We start from the raw sequence: 18,136 nt of genomic DNA on the forward strand, positions 1-18,136 counted from the left end.
GAATGGCTCACACTGTGCACACTGTAGACTACAGATTCTTGAACATCCTTGATCCTACCTGGCTTTGTAATTTGACACTAGACATTATCTCTGAGGCATAAAGGGAAGAACGAAGTTATTACACAGCTCACAGTAGGTAGATCTGGACATACTGCAGGAAAGTTGTATTGTTACCTACCAGGGCTCTTGGCCTCCTTAATCAATGGAAATTGATCAGAGGCCAGGCAAGAAATTCAGTCAAGGCTTTACTGGGGACCCCGCTGCAGCAGCAGCGAGTGAGCACAACAGTTTCCCTTGCTTGCTCCCAGCACGGGGGAGAGCTCGCTCCTTATATGGGGTGAGGGTAGGAGTGTGTGCAGGGGTCGGGACAGAGGGGTGGCTGGGGAGGTCTGCCCACCACTTAGGTGATGTCGTGTGCAGTTGGCAGGCGCAGTACCCTGCTTTTGCTCTGGGCCCTTCAAACGTGGCAGTTGGGTTTTTTGGTCTCTTTGTATCTTTTGTCCAAAATTTGCCCCAACTGTGCATGCACCCAGTTATTTTTAGTCTCATATAGCTTCTCTGTCTTTTGTTACTGGAGGAGAGGTGTGTCCAGGTGCAAGCACTGCAGCCCTGCAGCAAAGGGGCCCAGGTCCCAGCCTGTCTCAATATCACCCCAAACACGGCAGCTTCACAGAAGCATAACACAATACAGTGATAACTGGGGTTTTAGTCCTGCCCTACAAGGCAACATCTTAACACCATTCTAAAGCACACATTTTGAGTTGTCATTTATTTTAAATAATGAAGAACCTAGAATAGAGTGGAAACACAGACTACGTTGCACGGAAGACAAATGGAAATGTATAAAAGTAATCTCTGTGTCTCTAAACATTGTTCACACATTATCTCTGCTTCCTCTAAAATAGTCATTATTGGGCTTCCCTGGTGGCGCAGTGGTTGAGAGTCCGCCTGCCGATGCAGGGGACACGGGTTCATGCCCCGATCCGGGAAGATCCCACATGCCGCGGAGCGGCTGGGCCCATGAGCCATGGCCGCTGGGCCTGCGTGTCCGGAGCCTGTGCTCCGCAACGGGAGAGGCCACGGCAGTGAAAGGCCCGTGTACCGCAAAAAAAAAAAAAGTAAAATAGTCATTATTTTTGGACTTTTAAAAATTTTTCTTTATCTCACCATTAATTATTTCTCCTATTTGCTAAAACTAAGTTTAAATGATCTCATTATTCCATAACCTACCTTGGATAAACTCTTAGGCATTATTAATCTTCTGATTCTTCATTCTAGGAATCCTACTTTCCTTCTTTTTCACAAATATTATCATAACTGATTAGGTGTGGTTGACACAGTGACACACCTACTATTTTATATTTAACAAGCTCAGTCACCTTTAATTGAACCAAATATAAGGGAATGTCAAAACCTCAGGCTATTTATTTCTAATATAATGCATTATGTGTAGAAATTATATGTTTGTTTCAACACAGAACATACAGCTTTCCTGGAGAAAATTATTTGTTTTTCCCAAACGTGTTCTGTAATAGAAAAGTCTAATCCATCAACAACTTTGGAAGTGAATGTAAAGAGATCATGAAATCCAAGTGCCTCCAGTTTAGTACAGACATTAGCAATTTCCTGGCTCACACTGGCAAAGAACAGTCATCATTTCTCCTCCTGTGCAGGGGAGGGTGCTGTGAGCTGGCTGGGTGCTGTCAGCCTCCCCAAATCTTTGTGAGACTCAAGCCGTCACATCCCAGACTTTCCAGGTTCACATCCCCACAGCTTGCAATGCATATTAGAATCAGAGAGACCATGTACATATTGAAAATGTGATTGTTTGATTTAATATTTAGTCATTCACGTTATGATTGACAAAATAATGAAGAATGTCAACAAGTTTAGCCCCACAGAAGGTAAGTTAATGAAAATACTACTTCATGGAGACAAAAATGAACTGAATTAGTGAATTCAGGATATCAAGTTGAAAATGAGAACATTACTGGCTCTGAGTTTCCTACATATGTGAGAATTCTGGGGGCATTCCATTCTGGAAAAGAGAATAAGAAGCATCAGAGATCTGTCCATGAAGAAGCTGCCAATGGGCAGTCCCAGGTGCATGGACAGATTGGAGCTGGTGGAGTTTGTTCTCCATGGCTGGTCCTCCTTTGTAGATCACTGGTCTCCATTAAATTTGGGCAGGTGGTCATAGAGACAGGCATTCAGCATGATGGCCAGGCTACAAAGGAAAATGTGGGCATTTGAAACGTGAACAAAGTAAATACAAACTTTGTGACCACAATGTTTTCTCTATTTTTCTCAGAAGTAATTAACATTTGGGGAAATGGTTCATTAGGAAGAAAAGATTGGAAAGCAAGGTATTGATACTTCCTACCACTCTGAAGGTAGATTCACTGAGATGAGAAATATTTTTGCTTTTGTCCTGTCCTACTCCTAGGATTATGATCAAGGTATTTTGGCACCTACTTATCAAACATCCAGTACAGGCTATGACCCAGTAACATTTACTCAGCCTCTTTGGATCTCAGTTTTTTCATCTGTAAAACTCAAGTTTTAACTTTTGGACCATGAAAAAGATGTTTTACACAGCATGGTGGACATGATGTGATACTGAAGAGGCTTTTTTTTGGTAGTAACAGATTACAAAGAAATGCACGTTCTAACTCTTCTTCACAGAACATTATCAGATGAGTGTGCTGGAATCAGCTCCGGTTAGCTCTACTGTGGGAAGGGTGTTTGCCAAGGACTTGGATGAAGGAATTAATGCAGAGATGAAGTACGCTATTGTGGATGGAGATGGTGCAGATGCATTTGACATTAACACAGATCCCAATTTCCAAGTCGGCATCATAACTGTGAAGAAGGTAATCCAACTCCTTTTTCCAAACCATTTCAATTGAGGCTTTGAATGCGTATGAAATATTAGTAAGGACTGTTATATTATTGATATGTATTGCTTCAAATCCTCTGATACACTTTCCTATCATTAAGAAAAAAGCCTCTTACTCCTTTTGTAAACACTGGCTGTGTCATCATTTTACAGAAAGGGTACCACGTCATGATAAAAATGTATTATAAATATGCCACTTCTCCTAGCTCACTACTTAGCCACTTTAAAAAACCGCTGTAGCTTAATTCCCTAATGATGTTAATGACTTAACCAATATCTGCATTTGAATAACCTCATTTTTGCCATAGTATACCATAAACAACAATAAAGCAAGCTATACTATTATTATTAATCAATAAATAACACACAGGGACTTTTAAATTGCTACTTAAAGACCTAAAGATGCTAATCAGACTTGGAAAGGCTTTATCAAACACAGCTGCTGAGTGATGTTACCACTTGGAACTCCTTCATAGTAAGGAGTTATATAATAAGTTCATAAGTTTTCATAGTAAGTTAATAAGTTTTCTGAATGTAAGCTATCGATTCTGTGGCATAAAGCACATATGGACATACTCAGCTGAAAGATAAAACCTAAAAATAGACTTCCGGGTAAGATGGCGGAAGAGTAAGACGCGGAGATCACCTTCCTCCCCACGGATACACCAGAAATACAGCTACACATGGAACAACTCCTACAGAACACCTACTGAACGCTGGCATAAGACCCCAGACCTCCCAAAAGGCAAGAAACTCCCCACATACCTGGGTAGGGCAAAGCGGAGAGACCCCCACACAGAGGATCGGTGCCGAGCGGCACTCACCAGCCCGAGAGGCTTGTCTGCTCGCCCGCCGGGGCGCGCAGCGCTGGAAGCTGAGGCTCGGGCTTCGGTCAGAGCGCAGAGAGAGGACTGGGGCTGGCGGCGAGAACTCAGCGTGAAGGGGGCTAATGTGCCACAGCTAGCCGGGAGGGAGTCCGGGAAAACTCTGGAGCTGCCGAAGAGGCAAGAGACTTTTTCTTCCCTCTTGGTTTCCTGGTGCACGAGGAGAGGGGATTAAGAGCGCTGCTTAAAGGGGCTCCACAGACGGGCGCGAGTCGCGACTGAAAGCGCGGAGCCCAGTGACGGGCGTGGGACGCTGGGGCTGCTGCTGCTGCCGCCAAGAAGCCTGTGTGCGAGCGCAGTTCACTGCCCACACCGCCCTTCCGGGAGCCTGTGCAGCCCGCCACTGCCGGGGTCCCGGGATCCAGGGGCGGCTTCCCTGGGAGAACGCACGGTGCGCCTCGGGCTGGTGCAACGTCACGCCGACCTCTGCCGCTGCAGGCTCGCCCCGCACTCCATGCCCCGCCCTCCCGCCCGGCCTGAGTGAGCAAGAGTCCCCGAAGCGGCTGCTCCTTTAATCCTGTCCTGCCTGAGCGAAGAACAGACGCCCTCCGGCGACCTACACGCAGAGGCGGGGCCAAATCCAAAGCTGAGACCCAGGAGCTGTGAGAACAAAGAAGAGAAAGGGAAACCTCTCCCAGCAGCCTCAGAAGCAGCGGATTAAAGCTCCACAATCAACTTGATGTACCCTGCATCTGTGGAATACATGAATAGACAACACATCATCCCAAATTGAGGAGCCCGGAGTCAGTGCTGTGCCTCTGAGGTGGGAGAGCCAACTTCAGGACACTGGTCCACAAGAGACCTCCCAGCTCCACATAATATCAAACGGCAAAAATCTTCCAGAGATCTCCATCTCAACACCAGCACCCAGCTTCACTCAACGACCAGCAAGCTACAGTGCTGGACACCCTATGCCAAACAACTAGCAAGACAGGAACACAACGCCACCCATTACCAGAGAGGTGGCCTAAAATCATAAAAAGTCCGCAGACACCCCAAAACACACCACCAGACGTGGACCTGCTCACCAGAAAGACAAGATCCAGCCTCATCCACCAGAACACAGGCACTAGTCCCCTCCACCAGGAAGCCTACACAACCCACTAAACCAACCTTAGCCACTGGCGACAGACACCAAAAACAACGGGAACTACGAACCGGCAGCCTGCAAAAAGGAGACCCCAAACACAGTAACATAAGCAAAATGAGAAGACAGAAAAACACACAGCAGGAGAAGGAGCAAGATAAAAACCCACCAGACCTAACAAATGAAGAGGTAATAGGCAGTCTACCTGAAAAAGAATTCAGAATAATGATGGTAAAGATGATCCAAGATTCTATTTCCCAGATCCAAAATCTTGGAAATAGAATAGACAAAATGCAAGAAACAGTTAACAAGGACCTAGAAGAACTAAAGATGAATCAAGCATCGATTAAAAACACAATACATGAAATAAAAAATACTCTAGACGGGATCAATAGCAGAATAACTGAGGCAGAAGAACGGATAAGTGAGGTGGAAGATAAAATAGTGGAAATAACTGCTGCAGAGCAAAATAAAGAAAAAAGAATGAAAAGAACAGAGGACAGTCTCAGAGACCTCTGGGACAACATTAAACGCACCAACATTCGAATTATAGGGGTTCCAGAAGAAGAAGAGAAAAAGAAAGGGACTGAGAAAATATTTGAAGAGATTATAGTTGAAAACTTCCCTAATATGGGAAAGGAAATAGTTAATCAAGTCCAGGAGGCACAGAGAGTCCCATACAGAATAAATCCAAGAAGAAATACGCCAAGACACATATTAATCAAACTGTCAAAAATTAAACACAAAGAAATCATATTAAAAGCAGCAAGGCAAAAACAACAAATAACACACAAGGGAATCCCCATCAGGATAACAGCTGATCTCTCAGCAGAAACTCTACAAGCCAGAAGGGAGTGGCAGGACATAATTAAAGTGATGAAAGAGAAAAACCTGCAACCAAGATTACTCTACCCAGCAAGGATCTCATTCAGATTTGATGGAGAAATTAAAACGTTTACAGACAAGCAAAAGCTGAGAGAGTTCAGCACCACCAAACCAGCTTTACAACAAATGCTAAAGGAACTTCTCTAGGCAAGAAACACAACAGAAGGAAAAGACCTACAATAACGAACGCAAAACAATTAAGAAAATGGGAATAGGAACATACATATCAATAATTACCTTAAATGTAAATGGACTAAATGCTCCCACCAAAAGACACAGATTGGCTGAATGAATACAAAAACAAGACCCAGATATATGCTGTATACAAGAGACACACTTCAGACCTAGAGACACATACAGACTGAAAGTAAGGGGATGGAAAAAGATATTCCATGCAAACGGAAACCAAAAGAAAGCTGGAGTAGCAATTCTCATATCAGACAAAATAGACTTTAAAATAAAGACTACTAGAAGAGACAAAGAAGGACACTACATAATGATCAAGGGATCGATCCAAGAAGAAGATATAACAATTGTAAATATTTATGCACCAAACATAGGAGCACCTCAATACATAAGGCAAATACTAACAGCCATAAAAGGAGAAATCGACAGTAACACAATTATAGTAGGGGACTTTAACACCCCACTTTCACCAATGGACAGATCATCCAAAATGAAAATAAATAAGGAAACACAAGCTTTAAATGATACATTAAACAAGATGGACTTAATTGATATTTATAGGACATTCCACCCAAAAACAACAGAATACACATTTTTCTCAAGTGCTCATGGAACATTCTCCAGGATAGATCATATCTTGGGTCACAAATCAAGCCTTGGTAAATTTAAGAAAATTGAAATTGTATCAAGTATCTTTTCTGACCACAATGCTATGAGACTAGATATCAATTACAGGAAAAGAGCTGTAAAAAATACCAACACATGGAGGCTAAACAATACACTACTTAATAACGAAGTGATAACTGAAGAAATCAAAGGGGAAATTAAAAAATACCTAGAAACAAATGACAATGGAGACACGACGACCCAAAACCTATGGGATGCAGCAAAAGCAGTTCTAAGAGGGAAGTTTATAGCAATACAATCCCACCTTAAGAAACAGGAAACATCTCGAATAAACAACCTAACCTTGCACCTAAAGCAATTAGAGGAAGAAGAACAAAAGCATCCCAAAGTTAGCCGAAGGAAAGAAATCATAAAAATCAGATCAGAAATAAATGAAAAAGAAATGAAGGAAACGATAGCAAAGATAAATAAAACTAAAAGCTGGTTCTTTGAGAAGATAAACAAAATTGATAAACCATTAGCCAGACTCATCAAGAAAAGAAGGGAGAAGACTCAAATCAATAGAATTAGAAATGAAAAAGGAGAAGTAACAACTGACACTGCAGAAATACAAAAGATCATGAGAGATTACTATAAGCAACTCTATGCCCATAAAATGGACAACCTGGAAGAGATGGACAAATTCTTAGAAATGCACAACCTGCCAAGACTGACTCAGGAAGAAATAGAAAATATGAATAGACCAATCACAAGCACTGAAATTGAAACTGTGATTAAAAATCTTCCAACAAACAAAAGCCCAGGACCAGATGGCTTCACAGGCGAATTCTATCAAACATTTAGAGAAGAGCTAACACCCATCCTTCTCAAACTCTTCCAAACAATATCAGAGGAAGGAACACTCCCAAACTCATTCTACGAGGCCACCATCACCTTGATACCAAAACCAGACAAGGATGTCACAAAGAAAGAAAACTACAGGCCAATATCACTGATGAACATAGATGCAAAAATCCTCAACAAAATACTAGCAAACAGAATCCAACAGCACATTAAAAGGATCATACACCATGATCAAGTGGGGTTTATTCCAGGAATGCAAGGATTCTTCAATATACGCAAATCAATCAATGTGATACACCATATTAACAAGTTGAAGGAGAAAAACCATATGATCATCTCAATAGATGCAGAGAAAGCTTTCGACAAAATTCAACACCCATTTATGATAAAAACCCTGCAGAAAGTAGGCATAGAGGGAACTTTCCTCAACATAATAAAGGCCATATATGACAAACCCACAGCCAACATTGTCCTCAATGGTGAAAAACTGAAACCATTTCCTCTAAGATCAGGAACAAGACAAGGCTGCCCACTCTCACCACTCTTATTCAACATAGTTTTGGAAGTTTTAGCCACAGCAATCAGAGAAGAAAAGGAAATAAAAGGAATCCAAATCGGAAAAGAAGAAGTAAAGCTGTCACTGTTTGCAGATGACATGATACTATACATAGAGAATCCTAAAGATGCTACCAAAAAACTACTGGAGCTAATCAATGAATTTGGTAAAGTAGCAGGATACAAAATTAATGTACAGAAATCTCTGGCATTCCTGTACACTAATGATGAAAAATCTGAAAATGAAATCAAGAAAACACTCCCATTTACCATTGCAACAAAAAGAATAAAATATCTAGGAATAAACCTACCTAAGGAGACAAAAGACCTGTATGCAGAAAATTATAAGACACTGATGAAAGAAATTAAAGATGATACAAATAGATGGAGAGATATACCATGCTCCTGGATTGGAAGAATCAATATTGTGAAAATGACTCTACTACCCAAAGCAATCTACAGATTCAATGCAATCCCTATCAAACTACCACTGGCATTTTTCAAAGAACTAGAACAAAAAATTTCAAAATTTGTTTGGAAAAACAAAAGACCCCGAATAGCCAAAGCAATCTTGAGAACGAAAAACGGAGCTGGAGGAATCAGGCTCCCTGACTTCAGACTATACTACAAAGCTACAGTAATCAAGACAGTGTGGTACTGGCATAAAAACAGAAAGATAGATCAGTGGATCAGGATAGAAAGCCCAGAGATAAACCCACGCACATATGGCCAACTTATCTTTGATAAAGGAGGCAGGAATGTACAGTGGAGAAAGGACAGCCTCTTCAATAAGTGGTGCTGGGAAAACTGGACAGGGACATGTAAAAGTTTGAGATTAGATCATTCCCTAACACCATACACAAAAATAAGCTCAAAATGGATTAAAGACTTAAATGTAAGGCCAGAAACTATCAAACTCTTAGAGGAAAACATAGGTAGAACACTCTATGACATAAATCACAGCAAGATCCTTTTGGACCCACCTCCTAGAGAAATGGAAATAAAAACAAAGATAAACAAATGGGACCTAATGAAACTTCAAAGCTTTTGCACAGCAAAGGAAACCATAAACAAGACCAAAAGACAACCCTCAGAATGGGAGAAAATATTTGCAAATGAAGCAACTGACAAAGGATTAATCTCCAAAATTTATAAACAGCTCATGCAGCTCAATAGCAAAAAAACAAACAACCCAATCCAAAAATGGGCAGAAGACTTAAATAGGCATTTCTCCAAAGAAGATATACAGACTGCCAACAAACACATGAAAGAATGCTCAACATCATTAATCATTAGAGAAATGCAAATCAAAACTACAATGAGATATCATCTCACACCAGTCAGAATGGCCATCATCAAGAAATCTAGAAACAATAAATGCTGGAGAGGGTGTGGAGAAAAGGGAACACTCTTGCACTGCTGGTGGGAATGTGAATTGGTACAGCCACTATGGAGAACGGTATGGAGGTTCCTTAAAAAACTACAAATAGAACTACCATATGACCCAGCAATCCCACTACTGGGCATATACCCTGAGAAAACCATAATTCAAAAAGAGACATGTACCAAAATGTTCATCGCAGCTCTATTCACAATAGCCCGGAGCTGGAAACAACCTAAGTGTCCATCATCGGATGAATGGATAAAGAAGATGTGGCACATATATACAATGGAATATTACTCAGCCATAAAAACAAATGAAACTGAGCTATTTGTAATGAGGTGGATAGACCTAGAGTCTGTCATACAGAGTGAAGTAAGTCAGAAAGAGAAAGACAAATACCGTATGCTAACACATATATACGGAATTTTAAAAAAAAATGTCATGAAGAACCTAGGGGTAAAACGGGAATAAAGACACAGACCTACTTGAGAATGGACTTGAGGATATGGGGAGGGGGAAGGGTAAGCTGTGACAAAGCGAAAGAGAGGCATGGACATATGTACACTACCAAACATAGGGTAGATAGATAGTGGGAAGCAGCCGCAGAGCACAGGGAGATCAGCTCGGTGCTTTGTGACCGCCTGGAGGGGTGGGATGGGGAGGGTGGGAGGGAGGGAGATGCATGAGGGAAGGGATGTGGGAACAGATGTATATGTATGACTGATTCACTTTGTTATAAAGCAGAAACTAATAAAAAGAAAAAAAAAAAAAAGAAGGCAGACAAAAAAAAAAAGAATGGATATATGTATATGTGTAACTGAATCACTTTGCTGTAAACCTGAAACTAACACAACATTGTAAATCAACTATACTCCAATATAAAATAAAAATTAAATTGAAAAAAAAAAAAAAAAAAACCTAAAAATAATTGAAGTTTTAACATCCTAATAAATATATCTGATAAAATACATTAATTCAAAAAAGTATTGATTTCACCTTCCTTCTCCTCTATTTCAAATACAACTTAAAACCCAAGCTATTTTAAATTATTTCTTCAACAAAGATTTGTTGAGTGCCTACCTATGTGCCAGGCACTGTTCTAGGCATTTAATGTAGAGAATAAGTAAAACAACTGAAAACCTCTGCCCTCTTGAAGTTTACATTCTAGTAAAGGGAGGAAGACAATCAAAAATAGCAAGTAGGGCTTCCCTGGTGGCACAGTGGTTGAGAGTCCGCCTGCCAATGCAGGGGACATGGGTTCATGCCCCAGTCCAGGAAGATCCCACATGTCGCAGAGCGGCTGGGCCCGTGAGCCATGGCCGCTGAGCCTGTGCATCCGGAGCCTGTGCTCCACAACAGGAGAGGCCACAATAGTGAGAGGCCTGCATATCGCAAAAAGAAAAAAAAAAAAAAGCAAGTAAGTCAATAAAGTTGTATATCAGAAAGTGATAAGTGCTATGTGGGAGGGGGCGTAAAATAGAACAAAGCAAGATCAGAAGAGCCAACATGACTTCAAATTTAATTGCATGCTTGTGACTGGCCTCACAGAGAAGTCACAATTATGCAAAGACTTGAAGTGGGCAGGGTCACAGCACAGAGTTGGGCAGGCTGACAATGCACAACCCTCGGAGGAGCCCTATAAATGACTTTCAGTGAGAACCATAAATGGCAGCCCTGTAAACAAGGGAATGGACATGGAAATACTGAGGAAAGTGTTCCAGACAAAGGAACAGCCAGTGCAAAGACCCTGAGGTGGGACTCTGCCTAGCTTGTTTCAAGAACAGCAAGGGGGTTTATAAGGCTGGAGAGGGAGACCAGAGGGACATGAGGTCAGAACAGTAACAAGGGGGACAGATTGTGTTAGGACCTTGTAGGCAGATTAAGGGCTTTGGGTTTTAATCTGACTAAAGTGGAGAACTGAAGGATTTTAACAGATGTGTGACATCACTGGACTTTTATTATGAAATAATTACTGTGTAAGCTGTGTTGAGAAAAAGCCATAAGGGGGCAAGAATGGAAACAGGGAGACCAGCTGAGAGGCTATTGCAATAATCAAGGTACGAGATGATGATGGCTTGGTCTACAGTATTGGGAATGGATGTGGTGAGAACTGGTCAGAATCTGAATATATTTTGAAAGTACAACCAACAGGATTTCCTAACAGATGGGATGAGGATATGAAAGAAAAAGAGGAGTCGGTTGAGCAACAAGAAGAATAGAGATGGCACTAAGTGATATGGGGAAATACTGGCATCCAGTTCTGAGCATGTTACGTTTGCGATGTCTATGAGACACCCAAGTGGAGATGTATAGCAGTTGTTGGTTATAGGGGTCTGGAATTTGGAGAAGAGTTCTGGACTGAAAATATAAATTTGAGAGTCATAAATGGTACTTAAAGCAAATAAAAAATAATAATATTCCAAGGGATCGAGCATAGATGGAGAAGAGGGCAGTGAAATAAATCCTGTGGCAGCCCAACGTGACGAGGTCAGGGAGGGAAAAAACAAGCAAGGAGACTGAGGAAGAGAGACCAGGGAGGCAGAAGGAAGATCAGGAGAGTGTGGTGTCCCAGAAGGTGTAAAGAAACTGTTTCCAGGAGAAGAGAGTGACTGCCCTAAGCGCTGCTGTGAGAAGTGCTGCTAAAGGTCGTATAAAAACACTGAAAATTAATCACAGACTCTAGGGACAGGGAGGTCATTGGTGACCTTGACAAAAGCAACAAAGTCATAACTTAGAATGTGGCACAAGTTAGTGTGTTAATAATAACTTTATTCTGTGCTGTTCCATAGAGTTGAATTAACACTGCTTTAGAAGGGAAGGAGGGAAGACTTCACATGTTTGTCCTTATTTATTTAAGATGCAATCAAGTACAGCGAAAGAACAGATATATCCAGCATTCCTCCAACCAGAAATCTTTATAACCAGCACACAATGACTTCAAAACAGTGCAAAGTGCTGACATTAGCTTTGGAACCATCATATAAATCTGGATGTAATTTAAATATTGCAGTTTATTTTACTCATATTCTTTGAGAAGTAATAACACTTTATAAAGGTGACTAGAATAATAATACCAAGTTGCTGTATGACATAAGATTAAGAACACTTCCCTATTATGTGGCATGCCTCAAGCTAAAAATTAATAATACGTTGCCTATCATGACTGGTAACTATAAACAAGGTAAAAGCTCAAAGTTTGGGATAATTATTATCTCTTTAATGCAAAAATTATCTTTAAAGAATTAAGCAATCAGAAGAAGAGCTTTTGAGGTTCTCAATATATTTTAAATTTTATTTTATATCTTAAATAATATATAATTCTAAATAATAAAATAATATTAATTTATGTCAAATTATTAGAATATATCTTAGACCTTACTATAAGCCATTAATTTAAAAAAATTAACTATTATAATTTTGTATATGATGAGATTGGCTAGGGTGGTATGGCCATAGACTGAATCTGAAAAGAACCTCAAAATGTCATTTCTCCAGCTCCCTTACCTGGAAAAAAGATAAAACCTCGTAAGACAGAACACTGTCTTTCACTGTCATTGCTAAAACTATATCCATGTTTAATCAAAACATGTATTAACTTTGCCAAGGTCATTTGGATTTCTCTTCTGAACTTATGAGGTGCCAGAAAACGGAATTTTAAAAGAGGTCAATAAGTTGAGTAGATGGACAAGTCAAATACAATAAATACTTTAGAGACTATTGACTGCTCAATCTATACCTTTGGAACGACATTCACTCAGATGCTTGATCCACACCCATCCTCCTACTTTGTCATTAATAATGTCATGTAAAATTGAAAGAAATGTTCTGCTTTTGATCTATTTCCCTTAGGCCTATTATTTGTCTAAAAAAGCACACACTTTTTCAAAAAGAGAAATTAAGTTGAATTGATAGAATTGGGTCTTCATAAAACCACACTGATTACTACCCAGTACCTTGGGTCTTTTTTGGTTTTTAAGTAATCAATCAATTGATTTTCAGTCCCTTAACTTAAATGCTGTTCAAAGATAACTTGAAACATACAATTTTCAGAATGTTCTTTATTCTGTATGAGCATGATCTTCCATCTTCCAGCATACCATAAACAATTGTTTCAAGTCCACTCTCCTCTTAGGCAGGCCACAAAGCAGAAAACTTTTGAATTTCATCAAACCTAAGGTACCATGAATTCTCATCACTGTTTTATTTTTAATTTTTTTAACATCTTTATTGGAGTATAATTGCTTTGCAATGGTGTGTTAGTTTCTGCTGTATAACAAAGTGAATCGGCTATACGTATACATATATTCCCATATACCCTCCCTCTTGCATCTCCCTCCCAATCTCCCTATCCCACCCCCCTAGGTGGTCACAATGCACCCAGCTGATCTCCCTGTGCTATGCGGCGGCTTCCCACTATCTATTTTACATTTGGTAGTGTATATATGTCCATGCCCCTCTCTCACTCCGTCCCAGCTTACCCTTCCCCCTTCCCATGTCCCCAAGTCCATTCTCTTCGTCTGCATCTTTATTCCTCTATTGCCCCTAGGTTATACAGAACCTTTTTTTTTTTGTAGATTCCATCTGTATCTGTTAACATACGGTATTTGTTTTTCTCTTTCTGACTTACTTCACTCTATGTGCAAGACTCTAGGTCCACCCACCTCACTACAAATAACTCAATTTCATTTCCTTTTTATGGCTAAGTAATAGTCCATTGTATATATGTGCCACATCTTCCTTATCCATTCATCTGTCGATGGACACTTAGGTTGCTTCCATGTCCTGGTTATTATAAATAGTGCTGCAATGAACACTGTGGTACATTCTTTTTGAATTATGCTTTTCTCTAGGTATGTGCCCAGTAGTAAGATTGCTGGGTCATATGGTAGTTCTATTTTTAGTTTTTTAAGGAACCACCATACTGTTCTCCATAGTGGCTACATCAATTTACATTCCCACCAACAGTGCAAGAGGGTTCCCTTTGCTCCACACCCTCTCCAGGATTTACTGTTTGTGGATTTTTTGATGATGGCCATTCTGACTGGTATGAGGTGATACCTCATTGTAGTTTTGATTTGCATTTCTCTAATGATCAGTCATGTTGAGCATCCTTTCATGTGTTTGTTAGAAATCTATTTATCTTCTTTGGACAAATATCTATTTAGGTCTTCTGCTCATTTTTGGATTGGGTTGTTTTTTTTGATATTGAGCTGCATGAGCTGCTTGTATATTTTGGAGATTAATCCTTTGTCAGTTGTTTCATTTGCAAATATTTTCTGCCATTCTGAGGGTTTTCTTTTTGTCTTGTTTATGCTTTCCTTTGCTGTGCAAAAGCTTTTAAGTTTTATTAGGTCCCATTTGTTTATTTTTACTTTTATTTCCATTTCTCTAGGAGGTGGGTCAAAAAGGATCTTGCTGTGATTTATGTCATGGACTGTTCTGCCTATGTTTTCCTCTAAGAGTTTTATAGTGTCTGGCCTTACATATAGGTCTTCAATCCATTTAGACTTTATTTTTGTGTATGGTGTTAGGGAGTGTTCTAATTTCATTCTTTTACATGTAGCTGTCCAGTTTTCCCAGCATCACTTATTGAAGAGGCTGTCTTTTCTCCATTGTATATTCTTGCCTCCTTTATCAAAGGTAAAGTGACCATATGTGTGTGGGTTTATCTCTGGGCTTTCTATTCTGTTCCACTGACCTATATTTCTGTTTTTGTGCCAGTAACATACTGTCTTGATTACTGTAGCTTTGTAGTATAGTCTGAATTCCGGGAGTCTGATTCTTCCAGCTCCATTTTTCTTTCTCAAGATTACTTTGGCTATTCAGGGTCTTTTGTGTTTCCATACAAATTGTATAATTTTTTGTTCCACTTCTGTGAAAAATGCCACTGGTAGTTTGATACGGATTGCATTGAATCTGTAGATTGCTTTGGGTAATATAGTTATTTTCACACTGCTGATTCTTCCAACCAAAGAACATGGTATATCTCTCCATCTTTCTGTAACATCTTTAATTTCCTTCATCAGTATCTTATAGTTTTCTGCATACAGGAATTTTGTTTCCTTAGGTAGGCTTATTCCTAGGTGTTTTATTCTTTTTGTTGCAATGGTAAATGGGAGTGTTTCCTTAATTTCTGTTTCAGATTTTTCATCATTAGTGTACAGGAATGCAAGAGAATTCTGTGCATTAATTTTGTATCCTGCTACTTTACCAAATTCACAGATTAGCTCTAGTAGTTTTCTGGTAGCATCTTTAGGATTCTCTATGTATAGTATCACATCATCTGCAAACAGTGACAGCTTTACTTCTCTTTTCTGATTTGGATTCCTTTTATTTCTTTTTCTTCTCTGATTGCTATGGCTAAAACCGCCAAAACTATGTTGAATAACAGCGGTGAGAGTGGGCAACCTTGTCTTGTTCCTGATCTTAGTGGAAATGGTTTCAGTTTTTCACCATTGAGAACGATGTTGGCTGTGGGTTTGTCATATATGGCCTTTATTATGTTGAAGTAAGTTTCCTCTATGCCTACTTTCTGGAGGGTTTTTATCATAAATGGGTGTTGAATTTTGTCAAAAGCTTTTTCTGCATCTATTGAGATGACCATATGGTTTTTATTCTTCAATTTGTTAATATGGTGTATCACATTGACTGATTTGCATATACTGTAGAATCCTTGCATTCCTGGGATAAACCCCACTTGATCATGGTGTATGATCCTTTTAATGTGCTGTCAGATTCTGCTTGCTAGTATTTTGTTGAGAATTTTTGCATCTATGTTCATCAGTGGTATTGGCCTGTAGTTTTCTTTTTTTGTGACATCTTTCTCTGGTTTTGGTATCAGGTGATGGTGGCCTCATAGAATGAGTTTGGGAGTGTTCCTCCCTCTGCTATATTTTGGAAGAGTTTGAGAAAGACAGATGTTAGCTCTTCTCTAAATGTTTGATAGAATTTGCCTGTGAAGCCATCTGGTTCTGGGCTTTTTTTGTTGGAAGATTTTTAATCACAGTTTCAATTTCAGTGCTTGTGATTGGTCTGTTTATATTTTCTATTTCTTCCTGGTTCAGTCTCAGATGGTTGTGCTTTTCTAAGAATTTGTCCTTTTCTTCCAGGTTGTCCATTTTATTGTCATATAGTTGCTTGTAGTAATCTCTCATGTTCCTTTGTATATCTGCAGTGTCAGTTGTTACTTCTTCTGTTTCATTCCATTGATTTGAGTCTTTTCCCTTTTTCCTTGATGAGTCTGGCTAATGGTTTATCAATTTTGTTTACCTTCTCAAAGAACCAGCTTTTAATTTTATTGTTCTTTGCTACTGTTTCCTCCATTTCCTTTTCATTTATTTCTGTTCTGATCTTTATGATTTCTTTCCTTCTGCTAACTTTGGGGGTTTTTGTTCTTCTTTCTCCAATTGCTTTAGCTGTCACTTTAGGTTGCTTATTTGAGTTTTTTCTTGTTTCTTGAGATAGGATTGTATTGCTATGAACTTCCATCTTAGAACTGCTTTTTCTGCATCCCATAGGTTTTGGGTCATCGTGTTTTCATGGTCATTTGTTTCTAGGTATTTTCTGATTTCCTCTTTGATTTCTTCAGTGATCTCTTGGTTATTTAGTAGTGTACTGTTTAGCCTCCAATGTGTTTGCATGTTTTACACTTTTTTTCCTGTAATTGATATCTCCTCTTATAGCGTTGTGGTAAGAAAAGATACCTGATACAATTTCAATTTTCTTAAATTTACCAAGGCTTGATTTGTGAACCAAGATATGATCTACCCTGGAGAATGTTCCATGAGCACTTGAGAAGAAAGTGTATTCTGTTGTTTTTGGATGAAATGTCCTATAAATATCAATTAAATCCATCTTGTTTAATGTGTAATTTAAAGCTTGTGTTTCCTTATTTATTTTCCTTTTGGATGATCTGTCCGTTGGTGAAAGTGGGGTGTTAAAGTCCCCTACTATGACTGTATTACTGTCAATTTCCCCTTTTATGGCTGGTACCATTTGCCTTATGTATTGAGGTACTCCTATGTAGGGTGCCTAAATATTTACAATCATACCTTGTTCTTGGATTGATCCCTTGATCATTATGTGGTGTCCTGCTTTGTCTCTTGTAACAAACAATTTTTATTTTAAAGACTACTTTGTCTGATATGAGAATTGCTACTCCAGCTTTCTTCTGATTTCCATTTGCATGGAATATTTTTCCAGCTCCTCACTTTCAGTCTGTATGTGTCCCTGGGTCTGAAGTGGGTCTCTTGTAGACAGCATATATACGGGTCTTGTTTTTGTATCCATTCAGCCAGTCTGTGTCTTTTGGTTGGAGCACTTAATCCATTTACAGTCAAGGTCATTATCAATATGTATGTTCCTGTTACCATTTTCTTAATTGTTTTGGGTTTGTTATTGTAGGTCTTTTCCTTCTCTTGTGTTTCCTGCCTAGAGAAGTTCCTTTAGCATTTGTTGTAAAGCTGGTTTGGTGGCACTGAATTCTCTTAGCTTTTGCTTGTCTGTAAAGCTTTTAATTTCTCCGTCGAATCTGAATGAGATCCTTGCTGGGTAGAGTAATCTTGGTTGTAGGTTTTTCCCTTTCATCGCTTTAAATATGTCCTGCCACTCCTTTCTGACTTGCAGAGTTTCTACTGAAAGATCAGCTCTTAACCTCATGGGGATTCCCTTGTATGTTATTTGTTGCTTTTCCCTTGCTGCTTTTAATATTTTTTCTTTGTATTTAATTTCTGATAGTTTGATTAATATGTGTCTTGGCGTGGTTCTCCTTGGATTTTTCCTTTACG

General features: G+C 39.4%; 1 protein-coding gene across 1 annotated transcript in view; it reads left to right on the forward strand.

Annotated features, from left to right (window-relative positions):
- CDH20 (cadherin 20) overlaps window positions 1-18,136 on the forward strand; it is a gene marked incomplete at both ends in the record, with an annotated part of 63,012 nt that overhangs the window by 12,430 nt on the left and 32,446 nt on the right. Inside the window, one exon of the mRNA XM_082640560.1 lies at window positions 2,686-2,873. Coding sequence (XP_082496686.1) covers window positions 2,686-2,873 — 188 coding nt within the window. The remainder of the gene's footprint in view (window positions 1-2,685; window positions 2,874-18,136) is intronic.

Source organism: Mesoplodon mirus (genome assembly GCF_964341445.2).
Source record: "Mesoplodon mirus genome assembly, chromosome: 13".
NCBI lineage: Eukaryota > Metazoa > Chordata > Mammalia > Artiodactyla > Ziphiidae > Mesoplodon > Mesoplodon mirus.